Source organism: Apostichopus japonicus, chromosome 20, assembly GCF_037975245.1.
Source record: "Apostichopus japonicus isolate 1M-3 chromosome 20, ASM3797524v1, whole genome shotgun sequence".
In the NCBI taxonomy this organism is placed as follows: domain Eukaryota; kingdom Metazoa; phylum Echinodermata; class Holothuroidea; order Aspidochirotida; family Stichopodidae; genus Apostichopus; species Apostichopus japonicus.
The window spans coordinates 30,540,201-30,559,829 of NC_092580.1; the positions used below are offsets into that span (position 1 = coordinate 30,540,201).

The following is a 19,629-nucleotide window of genomic DNA, read 5'->3' on the forward strand; positions in this document are numbered from 1 at the left end:
ATATAGGTAAATCTGGGCTAATGACGACCCAAGATTAATGAAATATGATGAAATAATAAGGGGTTTACGAGGCGAGCCTCGGAGATCTGCAGGGACGATGCTGCCATTGAAACGACGTATACAGAACTGAACTACAAAACACGTGGAAACAACTAGGCCGTGGCTATTCTTACAACTAGTCGTAACAATTATTGAAAGACGTTAAATTTATAAAACTTGTTCTGTATCATTAGTTGGTTGGAGTATTTTTTTTACATTGCATAATATTTTTGGATAGCCGCTAGGCGAATGTGTCGCATTGCCACTTACTTTTTGTGGGTGATAACCACTTTTGACTTCAGAGGCTAAAAAGTCACCCAGGAAAGAGCCTGGGCACGAAAACCATACAACCAAACGACTGATCAGCTCTCAACCCCAGTCCCCTTCCATCGAGACTGTGACGGCGGTGATCATCGTCAGGTATGTATATCCAGGGAGTTTCCATTACAACTCCCTGGTAAAGCGATTCCCTTTGAAAGGTAACATATATATATACTACACATGATCTTAGTAAAACACTGTTACATTGTACAAACGGCGTGCCACAGAAATAGTACGTTAAAACTTTCATCTTTAATATACGGTAAGCACTCAGCTCTTACGGAAACTCATGATACGAGATTGACGGTATCATTAGGGATACGCACATAGGCGTAGGAGCCTGATTTGATTTGGGGGGCTGTAACGACTTGCCGAAAAATATTGCGTTCAACATCTTAATGTGCTATCGTATAGGCATTCATCGGTTATTACATCACATGCCGATAACCGATGAATGCCTATATGACATGCACAAGAAGATTTTAAACGCGCGCGAAGCGCGAACAATTTTGGTTATATCTTCCCTGTTATTTACCTTCCATATTGGTTATAATTATTGGGGAAGCCGTTACAGTAATAGCGATAATAATAATATCAGTTTAACCGTTGAAAAACACATTGCAAACTTTTCTTCTTTCAGTAGGTGCCCGAAAAATTCTCAGCATATTGCCCGAATTTTTACCAAAAATTTTGGTTGGGGGGGGGGGGCAGCAGCCCTCCAGCCCCTACGCCTATGGATACGCATATCTAAGCTAAGCTTCATTTCACCGTGGTGTCTTCTTATCATGTCGTCACAACTTGTGTATATCTTCTACACATTGTGGTAAAAACATACCCTGGTTTCGACTTGGTTATAGCTGCAGGCGATACCTGTCTCGTGTTTCCATTGTCTTGCATTTCCGTAAAGGTATCTCATACCATGGAGGTAAAACAGAACTGTTTACCTCCATGCTGATACCAATAAACCAGGGAGTTGTTATTCAATAACAACTCCCTGAATAAACCGAACGCTATTTTGCATACGAACCGATCTTATATATTCCAAACAATATACACATATAATCTCGTATATTTCGTTTGTCAGTTATGACAACCTTCTTCAGTATTTTTTCTGCTATTGGATTTCTCGTTGGAAAGTAAAGTATATACAACAAAACATGGCTTTATTTACAAATCTGAAAAGTTTCCTTACAGTGCTTTGGAGTATTCAAGTAATCGTGGTACTAGGAGAGTCGGAACCAGAAACGGAACCACCTTGGAGACGTAAGTACGCAGTTCGCTCTGTGGCTAATGGGGTCTGCGGTGTTTTGTGACCAGAATAAACGTATCGTTGCCGGTGTTCTCTCCCTGGCTGGTATGGTGAGGTAGGGGTGGGGGGAGGGATGCTTAACCGAGGGTAAAGTCCACAACCCAAAATGCTTCATTGAGTGATGATATTGTAATCAAGTTTCGTTATATTCTCTTTCATATTATTTCTAAGATCTTCGAAAATGCGGGCTCGATTGGTTACGGAGGCGTGGCTGGGAGAAAGACGGGGTGGGGGTTATTACTTGTATTAGGGTGGATCCATTCATTAAATATTGTAACAAGGAACCGCGAATGAAGTTGAGGTAACCATATGTAGGCTAACAAGGTCGTACCACGTAAAGCCTTGTCACTTCAAACAGTTCCAAGTACGTATTAGGTCTACTTATGTTTTGAATATAGCATGAGGCGTGCCGTCTGTGTGACAATGGAAGTGCAATCATTGGTGTTAATACACCAAGTTGTTAACACTTTGATATAAGTATGTCAGATATATTGTCGTAGGGATAATTTGGTTTTCTTTGTCCTTAAAAAAACGATTTGAGGAAATAAACAAGAGGAAGTAACAAGTGTTCATAATGAAATAACTTTGAATTCATATCGTTAACAAAATATTGTCATGATTTAAAAAAAAAATAAGTACTCGTTTAACTAAAATAATCAATTTTATCTCGTTAATCATTTGTATTGTATATGTGGCGAACAATTGTTGTTGTAAACAGGGGATGACATTGATGTTTGTATCACAAAACCGCGCCACGACACCTTTTGTTCATCGCATCACAGGGATATTCGTGTGACTGAAATTCATTGTTTAGCAAACTTGCGGGACATTTGCCTTCAAATCGGCTCAATTTTTACGTCTTGATAACAATTTATATCGTAGAGATTAAATTGTTTTGTAATTAGGGGATTTTTGTTATGAATTTGTATTGCTACAGCAGATTTTAATGATGTTATCATATGTCAATTGAACTGAAAATGTCTTTCTTTTCCAATATGTAAGTCATGCATGCACTTATCCGCTACGGATTGAAGGAGCATTCTCACAGACTAGTGAAAGAATTTCTAAATGAAATTAACAATATTAACGAAACCAACATTCCAAATGTAGGAAAATGTTAGCGCCAATATCAACACAAATTATGAGAGGCAAATAAATCTTTTGAAGAACGTCTGCAATGATGAAATCACAGACCTTCCTTCTGATGTGATCCACTTCGAACTTGTTCTTATATAGTTTGTAACATTGTATGCCACTGTTGTGATAGTGCATTCGGTAAACATTATAGAAACCAACTCTCCCGATCAAGCCCATGATATGTTACTACTTTTGTCATAGTTTCGTCACAGTAGTTTAAGGTATACTGGATCATTGAAGCTACCAATCGGTCACAAATCGATACCGGTTACCGTTCGTGACATATGCCTAATCTGATAAATTTGTAATACGCATGTGAAACAGACGGCGCTTCTCACTGATGTGCATTTGCGAAAGAACATTCTACTGAGATGGAAAATTTGGTACAATTTAGCAAGCGGAAATTGATTTTCCTTCTCTTCCCTAGAAAATAATGTAATTTCACAGACAAATTTCAGTGCAATAAAGTTTGCGTGAATTGTAGAGCTGGTATGCGGACACTTGACACGTGATTGCAATACTCTAGAAGAGAGTTATTGGGAAGGGCGGGAGGGGAGGGGAGGGGGACGGGGAATGCTCCCTTCCACCCGGCCACTTAGTACACAAGGATGCTTTTAATATTTTATTTGACTGATGCACTACCTGACATAGCACTTTACCCTTTGTTCCATACGTGATAATGCAACTGCAGGATACAATTAATTCACACTTTTTGACATTTCATTAATTCCCCCCCCCCCCCCCCCCTCTTGACTGGAACTGTGTGATGGTTGCAGCTGTTTACTTGAAAATTATGTATTTTTAGGTCAAACCACATCTTCATTGTATTTTGTATAACACCAAGATGTGATAAATTTGTTCTTATTTTGTATATGCATCTGACAATCGCAGGGTGAAAGAAGCATCAGATAAATTTATATGATAGTCTCCTAACTTTCCTTTACAATATATCACTAATCCACAAAGAACAAAAAGCAGAGACCTTTAACAGCTTAGCAACATATTAAATATATCAACGAGAAAATTATAAAACTCTTGGAGTAAATCCACCCTAAAATATCACAGTCCATCTTCTTAAGTCCCCTTCCTGGAGAAAGATAGTGTATGACTATAGCCAGCCAAAGTAGGCTATATACAATCACCCATTTTGCGAGTTAGGGACAATGTATTAAGGAGGTGTTCTTAATTAACAGTGTAGAATAGTTTTCTCTTCAATGTTAGTATTAAATTTGTCTGCCAACGGAGGTTTTAATTATTCTTTCTTTTCCAGTAATATTTAACATACTTGACTACTGTACTAGTGATTATGAATGCCATTTTGCATGTGATTCTCTGTCATCGGTCACATGTTCTTGTCACCCAGCTTGTGAATTATTCCAAGATTGTTGTTACAATACAATTGAAAAAAGTATTTACTTTTTTTTTTTAAATATAGTCAACATTTCTACGATTAAATATCGGAATGGAATAAGAAATGAATTACGCTGCAAAACAACATAAGAAAGATTTAGAAATTTCTTCTCCTGTGAAAACAATCAGTTTCCTGTCATATGTCAAACATCAGTATACATCGCCATCAGTTGTTGTACCAAAACAAATTATGGATATGTCAAAAAACTATAACAAGAAGGCAATTCACTGATTTGCATATCCCATTGCCAGCAAACACTGATTTCAGTTGAACATGTTTAATATTAGCTATGCAATCTGGCAATCGGAGGAAATTACTACTTGACATTTGCATTATTGTCAACGTTAGTATTCTCTTACAAGTGAGGCTTTATAGTTATTCTTTCTTTTCCATTCACGTTACAGAAACTGTACGGACTGAGTTCTGCCCTTTCGATTATGAATGTAGTTCTTCATGTGGTTCTCTGACATCGGTCAAATGTTCTTGTCACCCAGCTTGTGAAATATTCCAAGATTGTTGTTACAATACTATCGAAAAAAGTAATCGCTCTTCCAAAGACAACGACACAGAAATATTTTTGTCTGAAGTTCTTCCCGAGATGAGAGATTACTTTCAGTGTGCTAAGGATGTCATATCACAGCAGAAATACTGGATGGTGTCGAAATGTCCAGATACATGGACGGGGCTTAACGAATGTGACGTCACAGGCGACGACACAGATATCACCGTGGGTAGATTGGAAGATAATTTATCTGGTATTCCAGTTTTATCAAGGAAAGGACTAACCTACAGAAATATTTACTGTGCTCTCTGTCATGGAGAGGATTTATCCGACCTTTCACCTTGGTCATTCGAGGCTAAAGGTTGTGAAGACAGTGATATTTTTGAAACAGCTACGAACCTGACTGTTAAAGATCAAATCTTTCTACTGAGAGAACACTGTCAAAGCTTGTCCTTCCTTCCACCTTCAGATCATCCATTTTACGTGTTATTTTTCATACCTTGTTTTGAAATTACCGATGACGTAATCGATACATGTGACGACAACACAACTAGCGAGGATATCAGACACAAATGTTCGACCATAGCAGCTCCCATTTCGATTGGAGGGTACTTCAAAAATACCTTCTGTGTTGAATGTTACTATTCTTCTCATCAATATATCAACTATGAGGTTTTAGAGATCTGTCCAAGATATGATGACGTTTTCTTCAAAGTAAATCCGACCATTTCAGTGCAGTGTTTCAGAGACATTGAAACCGGTGAAACCATATGCCCAACACCCCAACCTCCACCCCTCGTACCAATTTCTATAACCTTTAATTTTGGTGGTAATTCTGGTGGTATATCAATTATAAAAAGCAATGAAAGGATCCAAGAAATATCTGTGACTTGTAACGTTGGACAGGTTTTTGATCCACTCGAGACTAAGTGCAAACTATTAACATGTCCTAGTGGTTACGTCCTGAAAAGTTCATTATGCGTACAACTGCCAAATATTACTACAAATTCGTCAGAAGAATGTAATCACTATTCTATACATATGAAAGCTGACAACGTGAACTTTATCAACAATTCTTGTTTGGAGAACATGGAAACAACTTTTAATTGCCTACCAGCGGATTTGGTATTACTTTTACAAGCAAACATGGAACATTACAATACATCGTGCAGAATGACGAGCCAAGTACAGGTTGTTTTAGAAGTTGTCACGACTTCTTTAGAAATAATTGGAAGTCTCTTGGAAAAAGCTGGCAGTACATCTTCGCAAAATTCACATGCATGCAAAAGTTTAAACATTGTGGAGTTTTTGGCGTACTGTCCATCCAAAGTGGAGAACCCGACCCTATATTGTGATTCGGAGTGGTACAGTGAACCCCAGTGGAGTACATTTGGTAATATTACTGCTGGAATTCTTTTCCAAAATTCATCGGAAACTACTGACGTATCTCAAATAAAGATTCGACATTTATTTCAATTTTCATCAACACATGGCAACATCTCATCAGAGGACATTTTAGTACAAAGATGCGTATTTAACTTTAGTGAAGTATCATCATGCCCGATGATTACACTCGATTCAAACGTCTTTCTCCCTTTGGAAAACGAGTCCAATGTTTTAGTATATGTGGCGAATATATCGATTCAATTTACTCCAGATATGTATACAATACAACAGAATGGTGACATACAGGTGTGTAACTTTTTGGAAGCCTCTGGCACCGTTGTGACTTATAGGTTTTTGCCTCAATATTCCCAAACACAAAGTATCCTGAGCACGGTTGGTATTTCTCTTTCGGTGATTGCACTGCTTTTAACATTGATCAGCTACTCCGTATTTCCTACATTAAGAACCAGACTAGCAAACATTATAATCATGACCCTTTGTGGTTGCCTTGTAGTGGCTCAGATACTACTTATCTTCGCCGGTATTTCTACTCTTCATCGTACCTTATGTTCAGTAATATCTGGTCTTGGCCATTTCTTTTGGCTGACTGCCTTCTCGTCTAGCTCAATATTAGGTTTTCTTATGAATCAGACTTTCAGTCTCAGAAACCAAACATTAAGAGGTGTAAAACCTTCCAGAAAATCAGTATGTCTTTTCATACTACTGTGCTTTGTTTTGCCAAGTATCATCAGTGGGACATTACTGATTATTTACTCTGTGGATGAAGATGGCATTTACGGAATAGGGTATGGTTCTAACTCAGGATGCTGGATTGGTGGACCAAAGATTAACTTGTATGCCTTTGGTATTCCGGTGGCAGTGAGTGTTGTCATAAATATGATATTCTTCATACACATAACCGTCTCCATTTGTATTCAAAAGAGAAGTAGTCGGAGAATCAGAAAGACCAAGGAGGAAAGCCACTTACGTGAATTGATGATTTATTCAAAGGTGAGAAGTTTGGCAGATTTCTTTACCCCCTTCTTCTCATAATGTGGCAATGACATCCCATAAATACCTTAGCAGGATACGTATGAATATATATATATATGATACAACCACAATTAAACATTAAAAAACGCTGTTATGTGGACATTATTTCGAGAAACCGAGTGCATATGTCTTATGCCCATAGTGCCTGTAAATTAGTTTGAACAGTGTGAGAGATACCGCTGGCTTGTTTTTTTTTTAAATTTAGTGTCTACTGATGTCAATGATGACGACTCGCTGGCAATCTAACTAGAATTACACCAAACTTTCAAAACCTTACAGTTCAGGAAATTACAAGAGATTCCTTCCAAGTTTGTTTAAATTACGGAGCTCATTCACAAGTCACCAAACATATCATTGCTGAATTCTAAAGATGTGATTCATGAAAGCATTATCCTTACAACTACCTGACTTTAAATAGAAACAAAAACCCCAAACAAAGACACAAACAAACAAACGCATTACCCAAAAGAATTTTGAAATGCCATACATCTAGGAAAACAGGCATCGATTGCATAATTTACTTTTTTGTTTTGAACTGTATATAAACAATTCAATTATGCCAAGTTGGTCACTACTTGAAGCTCATAGTCTATTATTTATTCATTAAATGTGATTTGGTTATATTTTTTCTTCTTCAGATATTCATAATCCTAGGGTTAACCTGGGTCACTGGCTTTGTTGCTGCGTTGTTTGATGAACCTTGGCTATGGTATGTCTTTATCATATTCACGTCATTGCAAGGACTTTTCATTTTTCTTGCCTTCACTGTCAAATCCGAAATTTGGGGGATGTGGAGTAAGCGGCTGGGCATGTCTTCTGACTCGTAAATTTCATCTTCACAAGGTGTGTATTATCAACCTGGAAAAGGACTTGCATTCCAATTTTAAGCCAAAAACCTCGTGGAATCCGCCCAAGGCCCATTATGCGCAGCTTGAATCATTTATTTCGGCAATTGAAGAGGATGTAAAAACCCAGGCCTCTGCCCCAGACTTCCGCGACAATCTCAACAAAACTGAGAGACAGGTTATCCATGAACTCCGGAAGCGTCATGACACTGTCATCAAGCCAGCCGACAAAGGTCCTGCAATTGTCGCTATGGGCAAACAATTCTACAGAGAGGAAGCCAACAGTCTACTCGGCAACCCTCAACACTACAAACTCCTGGATTCTGATCCTACTCAAGAAATCACACAAATCGTGAAAAGAGTCATCCAAAATATAGCCTCTAACGGTTCCATTGACCGCAAGTTAGGCCAAAACCTCCTTGAAAACGATCCATAACCTGGTCGCTTTTATTTTTTGCCTAAAATTCACAAATAAGGCAATCTCGGGAGGCCCATAATATGGGGTAATGGTATAGCGACTGAAAAAAATTACAAATTCGTGGATCTTCTCATCCAACCTCTTGTTTCGGCTCTACCGTCCTATGTGCAGGACACTACGGATTTCATCCGGAAAACTGGGGAAATAAAACATCTTCCCCTATTTACTCTGTTAGTTACCTTGGATGTGTCTTCGTTATACATAAATATCCCCAACGAAGAGGGCATTTCGGCCTGCACAAAAGCATTCAAACCGAAACGTGGCAAAACCCCAACGAAGAAATAATGGCCGAATTGATGCAACTTATCTTGACCGGCAATAATCTGGTATTTGGCAGCAAACACTACCTCCAAATTCATGGCACCGCAATGGGTACCAAAATGGCACCGTCTTTTGCCAACATCTTTATGGGAAACCTCGAGAAAGAATTTCTATCTCGACAAAACTTGAAACTACACATGCACGTGGTTACGTTTCATTGACGATACCTTTATGATATGGACCCATGGTGAGGCAAATCTAAAACTCTTCATTGATGACATAAACTCGTTTCATCACACTATCAAATTTACTGCTGATTTTTCTGAACATGGCGTTCACTTCCTGGACACCACTGTGACCCTACAAAATAGTTCACTCAAAACAGACTTGTTCAATAAACCCACGAACAAGCACAACTACCTCTTACCAAGCAGTTGCCATCCACGTCACTGTACCAGAAATATTCCGTACAGTCAAGCGTTGCGCATTCGACGCATTTGCTCCTCTGAAGTCGATTTTGATTTACGCACTAAAGAACTGCCACACCTCCTCCTAAACAGACAGTATTTTCGGGGTACTATTGAAAATGCCATCAAAAAGGCTAAAAGCAAACCCCGTACCGAAACATTGACGTACAAAACTAGTCAAACCAGTTCCAAAAGGGTACCATTGGTTACTGAATTCCACCCTGGTCTCCCACCACTGGCTAATATCATTCAGAAGAATTTTCACTTACTTCAAGGCACCGAACGCCTGAAATCAGTTTTCCAAGAATTACCTGTCATCGCTTTTAAAAGACCCAGCAACCTACGGGATATCTTAGTTCCCCATTAGGGGAAAGCAAAATAGAAACTACAGGATCATCGGCCCTGTATACAAAATTGCAAAACGTGCGTACTTGTCGATTCGACCGGGGCCTTTCAGAGCAACCAAACCAAAACGCACGTTCCAAATTCAGCACAAAATTAACTGCCTATCCAAAAATGTCATTTACCTCATCTACCGCAATATTTGTAACTCACAATACATTGGAGAGTCAAAAAACACTCTTAGAATGAGAATGACACAACGTAGATCGGCGATCAAATAAAAAAAGATCAACCAACCTGTTGCAAATCACTTCAATCTCCAAAATCATTCAATTGAGAATTCGCTTGTTATTGTCATTGAACAGAACGATTCTTGGACAGATAAATCTAGAAAAGGAAAATTTCTGGGAACTGAACCTAAAGACCACGGCACCATTCGGTTTAAACATCAGAAACGATTTGCTGTCCCAGATAAACCAAAACAAATCCTTTGCAATAACGACGGAATCGGATTAAAATAATCCGACAAGGATTAAAATAATCCGAATTTATAAAACTTCTGTAAAAATTCAGCAGAAGTCAGTAAGTCGCTTTTACTTTACAACCATGTCCACAATCTTCTCTATAAAATAGTTTCAATTCCTGCTACTCCTTGTCACTTTCGGTGACCATGCACTGACGAAGAGCTAGTTCTGCTCGAAAGCTCTGCAAAAACCAAACATTGGCTGTTTCCCCCTCAATCACTTACCTAATTTAATTGTATCTCACTCGAGATCCAGCCTCTCTCTAAATGCAGCATAATTGTTTAACAGTTTTTTTCTGTTATTCCTATATATATATATATATAAACACATATATATATATAAACACATATATATTGGCTAGGTGAGACCTGCTCATCATGTTATCAGATAAGATTGTTTGTTACGAAAATGCCATTTTAATGATATCATCTTACAGTCAGCTGACAAGCTTGCGAAATGTGATCTTGGACATATACTGTGTCAGTTCAAAACATCATTATATTGTTTTACCTAACTAAGAGAATAGCTGAAGTTAGAAGGGTTAGACGCCATGTTTTCTGCTATTTTAAATTTGTAAATAGGAAAAGGGAGAAAGTGAAGAAAGAAGATTGATATTATTTGCAGTAACAAATCCAATCATGTATAGAAACAAACTGCCATCAAGGTTGTATATATCCACTTTCAATGGGCAAATATCCAGTTTTGTGTCTTACTCACTACTAGTATAACTATTAAGTTAACGTTGTATTAAAACTAGCAGTAATAAATAGGCATAGGCTATATTTTGGCTAAGATATTGTTTTATGTAAGTTTCAAGTTGTACCAATAATGTATACCACAATATTTGATCAGTTGGAATGGATGAATTCAAATGAATTCTAAAAGTTCTGAAAATGAGAAGCCTTGTTTTCTGCTCGTTAAATTTGTACATGAACCAAGAGAGAAAGTGAAAATAAAAGCAGAATGATAGTATCTGTAGTACCAAATCCAATCATGTATAGAAACAACCTGCCATTAAGGGTGCATATTTCCACTTTCAATGTGCAAATATCTAGTTTTGTGTCTTACTCACTACTAGTATCATCGTTGTATTAAAGCTAGCAGTAATAAATAGGCATAGGCTATATCCAATTGCTATGAGAGTAATGTAGAATTCAACTCAGGTAATGGTGATAACACATTTTGTTGCGACTGCGATGACAGTCGTTTTTAAGTAGGCCTATATAGGCTTAACTGATTTGAAACTTCTAATTAAGCTGCTGAAGATGAAACACGACGGAGTCCTTTTTGTGCTTTCCAAGCAAATGACGATGAAGATTAAATGTTTGTGGTAAATGTATATGCATCCTTTTTGAGGTTATGAACTGATGAATTATAATATTTTATGACAACTTAAAACTGTGCAAATGTGAGTCACCATGTATCACTGTAGACATTTGAGAAATGTAAAAACTTAGAAACAGGGTGTCAATCATTATTAAACGACATACTTCATTGAAAACCTATAACCAATGCATTGGGAGGTGGGGTAGAGGGAGGGTGTAGGGGAAAGTTGGAAATTCAAGAGAGGCTCTCTATGTCTTCTTCCATCTTGATCTTTGTTTTGCAAGCAAGGTGTATACCTGTGTCCACTTAGATAATCTAATACGTCCATAGAAAATACAGAAAGTACAGAGAAATGTATTTTGAGAAGTTCAATCCAAGACCTATCTTCCAATTACTTGCATCATCAATTTATACACAGTAATAACGGCATCTTAGTTGTTTTGTTACTGAGAGGTACCTTTTAGTTAAACAATGTAGCAATTTTTCGAAGATCTTTCACGAGCTCCAGCTTTTGCAGACTTAAATTTCCATTAAATATTTTAATAAAATGTTTTACATTAACATGGCTTTGCAGTGTATGTTAGTATTATCATTCAATGAGCAGTTGTCTAAGGTGGCCGTGTGGCTTCATTTGAATATTAACTCCTCCCCAGCAGTCCGGTAACCAGGCCGAGGTCCAGGGGGCATGCTCCTCCATTTTCAGACAAGTGCTCTCCCACCACATCACTTAATTTGTCCTACTATCATGTGAACAAAAACTTCACAACTAACTGCACATGGGTATTGGTTCCCCCCCCCCCCTCTCCACCCATAAATTGTTGGTGCCCCTCCAACTCGGGGTGCCTTCTCCCAAGGGGCCTAAATATTTATGTAAAGCCGCCTCCATACATTGCTGTGTAATAAAATTGAGCATGCTGAACAGTAAAGTCGACTGGGCTTTGTCCATATGCATACGTAAACGACCCAATTTATTTAAAGGGGGGGGGCGGGGACTTCAGGGCTTACAATTTTGTGCCCGAAATTAGCCCGAATCCTTGTCCGAAATTTCAAAACTCACAACACGAGCCGCATGAAACATGCTGAAGGTTGTTGCGAGTATGATTTCATTGAAATTTTATTTAAAATAGAATAGTTGGCACCAGGGCGGATACTTGCTTTTTGAGAACGTTTCGAGCAATTATCGGGAACGATTCGAGCAAATATCGGGATGATTCGGGCAAGTATCGGGAATGATTCAGTCAAGAATTGGAAATGTTGGAATGGAATGTTTATTTCCACCTCGAATACATTTTGGGACACATTTGTGGTCCAAATATGTTTGAGGTCATTTGGTCCCATAAGTGGGATTATAGTCAAACTTGTTACATATATATACACACACACATATATATATAAATATATATATAAATGAAAATCGTAATGAGTTGGAAAATCAAGAACAGTGAAAAAACTTTCAGCCTACAACGGGATTCGAACCACGGGCCTTCCGCTCTGTACGCGGACACCCTAACCACTAGGCTATGGACGCTGATTGTATGTCCACAGGTTCGAAACCGGTAAGGAAGGTCGTAATTCCACTGTAGGCGTTTGTCACCTGTATCGCACAATACTAGTTCTGTTTTTGATGACATATTTTGCCTTACTCTAGAGATCAAACATGATGCTAACCAACTCGAAATCATTTGTGATTCCTAATGCCGGATCTCGAAAGAGATACTTTGAACAGACTTTATGTTAATGCAATGGAGGTAAACGACAAAGGCAAATGAATATATATAAATGAAAATCGTAATGAGTTGGAAAATCAAGAACAGTGAAAAAACTTTCAGCCTCCACCGGGATTCGAACCACGGGCCTTCCGTTCTGTACGCGGACACCCTATATATATATATATATATATATATATTTTTTTTTTTTTAAATTATCTATTTAATTTTCTCGCGGACGTTTTAATGACCCCGGAATAACCCTAAACGCAAGATTGCTAATACTGCTAAAAACTAGTAATGAAAACTCTTGAGTTTTGTGTGAGGTTGAATAATGGTGGGGGTTAAGACACTTTACCCCGACAATTCCCCGACTGAACTATGTCCCCTTCCCCCATTTGTGCATGCCACTAGTCTATGTACGTATATAATCTCCCCTTCGGTGTTTTAAAACGAACCCAGTTGGAAGTGAGTGATCATGCTATGAATAATTTATCTGATGAGGGGAGGGGTAGGGGGAGGGGGTTTGGCGAGAGAGGTATCTCAACTATCGTATAATTTCAACTATCGTAGACTGCGTCATGTTTGCAGTTTGAATTCATCCGTAAACTAACATGTAAATCCAAGGGCGGCGGAACCGGGGGGGGCACAGGGGGCACGTGCCCCCCACTTTTCCTCAGGTTAAAAATGTGCCCTTTTTCTACATAAATATTTCTAAATAAAAAGAGTTTACAAAGCGAAACCCACGTCGAATGAATTATTTCGGGAAGTTTTAAATGTTTACTACCACAGGCGTAAGAGCCCAATTTGATTTGGGGGAGGGGGGCTGTAACGACTGGCCCGAAAAATATTACCAAATTTTTCGCGAGCTACGCTCGCGTTCAACATGTTAATGTGCATATCATATAGGCATACGTTGGTTATTACATCGCATGCCAATAACATACAATCATTTGCCGTGTTATAACCCTTCCAAATTGGTTATAATTATTGGGAAAGTCGTTACAATCATAATGATCATAATAATATCAGTTTAACCAATGAAAAACACATAGAAAATTATTTTTCTTTCAGTATTTTGACATATTTCATTTGCTTTCATGCATGTATCGATCGCGTGTGCAGGGACTTGGACTTTATAATGATTTCACCTCATTTTGTCTTTTTCCTTGTTTCCCAATTTGCACATTAGATATTGCAGTGCTAGTATGCATTGTTTCCTTGAAGGGGGGGGGGGGGTGGCGTCGATGGAGTGATGTGTATACGCAAATAAGATAATACAATAAGAGTTATAAAGAGTACTAAATATCAGGCTGCATCAGTCCAATCGAATTTCTGCAAAGTGCCCTTCGACGTTGGTGCCCCCCAGATTAAAAGTGCTGCCGCCGCCCTTGTGTATATCATCAAAACTATCATAGGATACGCCAGGACTTCGCATTACTTACAACGGGGTTAAAATACCCAGGAGCGAGATTCTACACTGTCACACCGACGATCATAACAGAAAATAATATTATCTATGCAAAACGTTGCAAATGACGTCGAAACATATCATCACAGAAGTTTTGTGACTTAAGTGTTGCAGTAATCACTCAGCCAGTATTACGGAAACTCAAATATGAGACTGATGGTATCGTTTAAGAGATACGCATGCGTTCGTATATAGTTATATAATATAAAACGATCGTTCAATAATGTGAACAACCTACTCCGGTTTCAATTTGGTTATAGCTACAGGTGATACCAGTATCGTGCTTCAGTTGTCCTGCATTTCCGTAAAGATATCTGATAACGACAAGCCGAACTCTATTGTGCATACGAACCGATGTTCTTTAATCCCAACAATATACATGTATAACCTTGTATACTTCGATTGTTAGTTACGACAATCTGCTTCAGTATTTCTTCTGCTATTGGATTTCTCGTTGGAAAGTAAAGGATATACAACAAACTATGGCTTTATATACAAATCTGAAAAGTGTCTTCACAGTGCTTTGGAGTATTCACGCTATCGTGGTACTAGGACAGTCGGAACCAGAAACGGAACTACTACCAGTACGTAAGTACGCAGTTCGCTGTGTGGCTAATGGGGTCTGCGGTGTGTTGTGAGCAGAGAAAACGTAGTTGTCGATGATCTTCCCCTGGTTGGTTTAGTGGGGGGGGGGGCAGGGATGCTTAACTGACTGAGGGTGAAGTCCACTTCCGCACTGCTTCCTTAAATGATGATATTGTAATCAAATTTCGTTATGTTAACTTTCATATTATTCTTAGATCTTCCAAAATACGGGCTCGATTTGGTTACGTAGGCGTGGCATGGGGGCAGAGGAGAAGGGGCGGGGGGCGGGTGTGGGTTATGACTGTGGTAGATCCATTCATTTAATATTGTAACAAGGAACCGCGAAGTTAACCATATGTAAGGTCGTACCACGTAAATCCTGTCATTTCAAAACAGTTCCAAGTACGTATTAGATCTACTTAGGCCTATGGGTTGATATAGTCTAAAGAGTGCAGTGCGTTTGACAATGGAAATGCAACCATTAGTATTAATAAACAAATATGCTAACACTGTTAACACAATATGTCAGAAATAAAGTCAACATTACTACGATCAAAATATCGGAATGGAATAAGAAATGAATTACGGGGCAAAACAACATAAGAAAGATTTAGAAATTTCTTCTCCCGTGAAAACAATCAGTTTCCTGTCATATGTCAAACATCAGTATACATCGCCATCAGTTGTTGTACCAAAACAAATTATGGATATGTCAGAAAACTTATAACAAGAAGGCAATTCACGGATTTGCATATCTCATTGCCAGCAAACACTGATTTCAATTGAACATGTTTAATATTAGCTATGCATTCTGGCAATCGGAGGAAATTACTACTTGACATTTGCATTATTGTCAACGTAAGTATTCTGTTAGAAGTGAGGTTTTATAGTTATTCTTTCTTTTCCATTCACGTTACAGTAACTGTACGGACTGGGTACTGCGCTAGAGATTATGAATGTAGTTCTTCATGTGGTCCTCTGACATCGGTCAAATGTTCTTGTCACCCAGCTTGTGAATTATTCCAAGATTGTTGTTACAATACTATCGAAAAAGTAATCGCTGTTCCAAAGATAACGACACCGAACTATTTTTGTCTGAAGTTCTTCCCGGTATGAGAGATTACTTTCAGTGTGCTACGGATGTTATATCACAGCAAAAATACTGGATGGTGTCTAAATGTCCAGATACATGGACGGGGCTCAACGAATGTGACGTCACAGGCGACGACACAGATATCACCGTGGGTAGATTGGAAGATAATTTATCTGGTATTCCAGTTTTATCAAGGAACGGACTAACCTACAGAAATTTTTACTGTGCTCTCTGTCATGGAGAGGATTTATCCGACCTTTCACCTTGGTCATTCGAGGCTAAAGGTTGTGAAGACAGTGATATTTTTGAAACAGCTACGAACCTGACTGTTAAAGATCAAATCTTTCTACTGGAAGGTCACTGTCAAAGCTTGTCCTTCCTTCCACCTTCAGATCATCCATTTTACGTGTTATCTTTAATACCTTGTTTTGAAATTACCGATGACGTAATCGATACATGTGACGACAACACAACTAGCGAGGATATCAGACACAAATGTTCGACCATAGCAGCTCCCATTCCGATTGGAGGGTACTTCAAAAATACCTTCTGTGTTGAATGTTACTATTCTTCTCATAAATATATCAACTATGAGGTTTTAGCGTTCTGTCCAAGACATGATGAAAGAGTTTTCTTCGATGTAAATCCGCCCATTTTAGTGGCGTGTTTCAGAGACATTGAAACCGGTGAAACCATATGCCCAACACCCCAACCTCCACCACCACCCCTCGTACCAATTTCTATAACCTTTAATTTTGGTGGTAATTCTGGTGGTATATCAATTATAAAAAACAATGAAAGGATCCAAGAAATATCTGTGACTTGTAACGTTGGACAGGTTTTTGATCCACTCGAGGCTAAGTGCAAACTATTAACATGTCCTAGTGGTTACGTTCTGAGAAGTTCACTATGCGTACAACTGCCAAATATTACTACAAATTCGTCAGAAGAATGTAATCACTATTCTATACATATGAAAGCTGACAACGTAAACTTTATCAACAATTCTCGTTTGGAGAACATGGAAATAACTTTTAATTGCCTACCAGCGGATTTGGTATTACTTTTACAAGCAAACATGGAACATTACAATACATCGTGCAGAATGACGAGCCAAGTACAGGTTGTTTTAGAAGTTGTCACGACTTCTTTAGAAATAATTGGAAGTCTCTTGGCAAAAGCTGGCAGTACATCTTCGCAAAATTCACATGCATGCACAAGTTTGAACATTGTGGAGTTTTTGGCGTACTGTCCATCCAAAGTGGAGGACCCGACCCTATATTGTGATTCGGAATGGTACAGTGAACCCCAGTGGAGTACATCTGGTAATATTACTGCTGGAATTCTTTTCCAAAATTCATCGGAAACTACTGACGTATCTCAAATAAAGATTCGACATTTATTTCAATTTTCATCAACACATGGTAACATCTCATCAGAGGACATTTTAGTACAAAGATGCGTATTTAACTCTAGTGAAGTATCATCATGCCCGATGATTACACTCGACTCAAACTTTTTTCTCCCTTTGGAAAACGAGTCCAGTGTTTTAGTATATGCGGCGAATAAATCGATTCAATTCACTCCAGATATCTATACTATATTACACAATGGTGACATACAGGTGTGTAACTTTTTGGAAGCTTCTGGCACCGCTGTGAGGTTTTTGCCTCAATATTCCCAAACACAAAGTATCCTGAGCACGGTTGGTATTTCTATTTCGGTGATTGCACTGCTTTTAACATTGATCAGCTACTCCGTATTTCCTACATTAAGAACCAGACTAGCAAACATTATAATCATGAACCTTTGTGGTTGCCTTGTAGTGGCTCAGTTACTACTTATCTTCGCGGGTATTTCTACACTTCATCGTACCTTATGTTCAGTAATATCTGGTCTTGGACATTTCTTTTGGCTGACTGCCTTCTCGGCTAGCTCAATATTAGGTTTTCTTATGAATCAGACTTTCAGTCTCAGAAACCAAACATTAAGAGGTGTAAAACCTTCCAGAAAGTCAATATGTCTTTTCATACTACTGTGCTTTGTTTTGCCAAGTATCATCAGTGGGACGTTACTGATTATTTACTCTGTGGATGAAGATGGCATTTACGGAATAGTGTATGGTTCTAACTCAGGATGCTGGATTGGTGGACCAAAGATTAACTTGTATGCCTTTGGTATTCCGGTGGCAGTGAGTGTTGTCATAAATATGATATTCTTCATACATATAACCGTCTCCATTTGTATTCAAAAGAGAAGTAGTCGGAGAATCAGAAAGACCAAGGAGGAAAGCCACTTACGTGAATTGGTGATTTATTCAAAGGTGAGAAGTTTGGCAGATTTCTTTACCCCCTTCTTCTCATAATGTGGCAATGACATCCCATAACTACCTTATCAGGATACGTTTGTATATGATACAACCACAATTAAACATGTGGATATTATTTCGAGAAACCGAGTTCATATGTCTTATGCTCATAGTGCCTGTAAATTAGTTTGAACAGTGTGAGAGATACCACTGCCGCTTGTTTTTTTTTTTAATTTAGTGTCTACTGATGTCAATGATAACGACTCACGGGCAATCAAACTAGAATTACACCAAACTTTCACAACCTTACAGTTCAGGAAATTACAAGAGGTTCCTTCCAAGTTTGTTTAAATTACGGAGCTCATGCACAAGTCACTAAACATATAATTGCTGAAAAGTAAAGATGTGATTCATGAAAGCATAATCCTTACAGCTACCTGATTTTAAATAGAAACGAAAACCCAAAACAAAGACACAAACAAACAAACGCATTACCCAAAAGAATTCTGAAATGCCATACATCTAGGAAAACAGGCATCGATTGCATAAGTTACTTTTTTTGTTTTTAATTGTATATTAAAAATTCAATTATGCCAAGTTGGTCACTACTTGAAGCTCATAGTCTATTATTAATTCATTAAATGTGATTTGGTTATATTTTTTCTTCTTCAGATATTCATAATCCTGGGGTTAACCTGGGTCACTGGCTTTGCTGCTGCGTTGTTTGATGAACCTTGGCTATGGTATCTCTTTATCATATTCACGTCATTGCAAGGACTTTTTATTTTTCTTGCCTTCACTGTCAAATCCGAAATTTGGGGAATGTGGAGGAAGCGGCTGGGCATGTCTTCTGACTCGCACATTTCATCTTCACAAGGTGTGCATTATCAACCTGGAAAAGGAAGACAGACATCTGGATTAACGGCCACATCAACAGTGTAGCACCTGTCACCTGTACTATGCCTGTACTATATTACCTGTACATTGCGTGTGAATCGGTGCTTGTGTATATATATATATATATCTATATATATATATATGAAAATCGTAATGAGTGAAAATCGT

The 19,629-nt window shown here is 38.3% G+C and overlaps 1 protein-coding gene across 4 annotated transcripts; it reads left to right on the forward strand.

Moving 5' to 3' along the window:
- Positions 1-1,275: 1,275 nt before the first annotated feature.
- On the forward strand, positions 1,276-19,614 carry LOC139960884 (uncharacterized). Of its 4 annotated transcripts, XR_011790653.1 has the most exons (5): positions 1,276-1,623; positions 4,622-7,116; positions 7,797-7,867; positions 14,839-15,166; positions 16,083-16,270. XR_011790653.1 is itself a non-coding variant. In XM_071959554.1 (4 exons), exons 1-4 carry the CDS (start codon positions 1,518-1,520, stop codon positions 16,108-16,110), a joined length of 2,700 nt encoding a protein of 899 aa, XP_071815655.1. In that variant the 5' UTR covers positions 1,276-1,517; the 3' UTR covers positions 16,111-16,270. The 4 variants fall into 4 exon arrangements, 3 of the variants coding, with proteins under 3 accessions (XP_071815655.1, XP_071815654.1, XP_071815656.1); XM_071959554.1 differs by lacking the exon at positions 14,839-15,166; XM_071959553.1 differs by lacking the exons at positions 14,839-15,166; positions 16,083-16,270 and having other exon boundaries at positions 7,797-11,962.
- Positions 19,615-19,629: the final 15 nt, after the last annotated feature.

Coding starts and splice junctions, on each gene's coding strand:
- LOC139960884 (XM_071959553.1), top strand. CDS start 1,518: ATGGCTTTATTTACAAATCTGAAAAGTTTCCTTACAGTGCTTTGGAGT. Junction 1,624..4,621: donor AACGGAACCACCTTGGAGAC/GTAAGTACGCAG, acceptor TTCACGTTACAG/AAACTGTACGGACTGAGTTC. Junction 7,117..7,796: donor AATTGATGATTTATTCAAAG/GTGAGAAGTTTG, acceptor TTTCTTCTTCAG/ATATTCATAATCCTAGGGTT.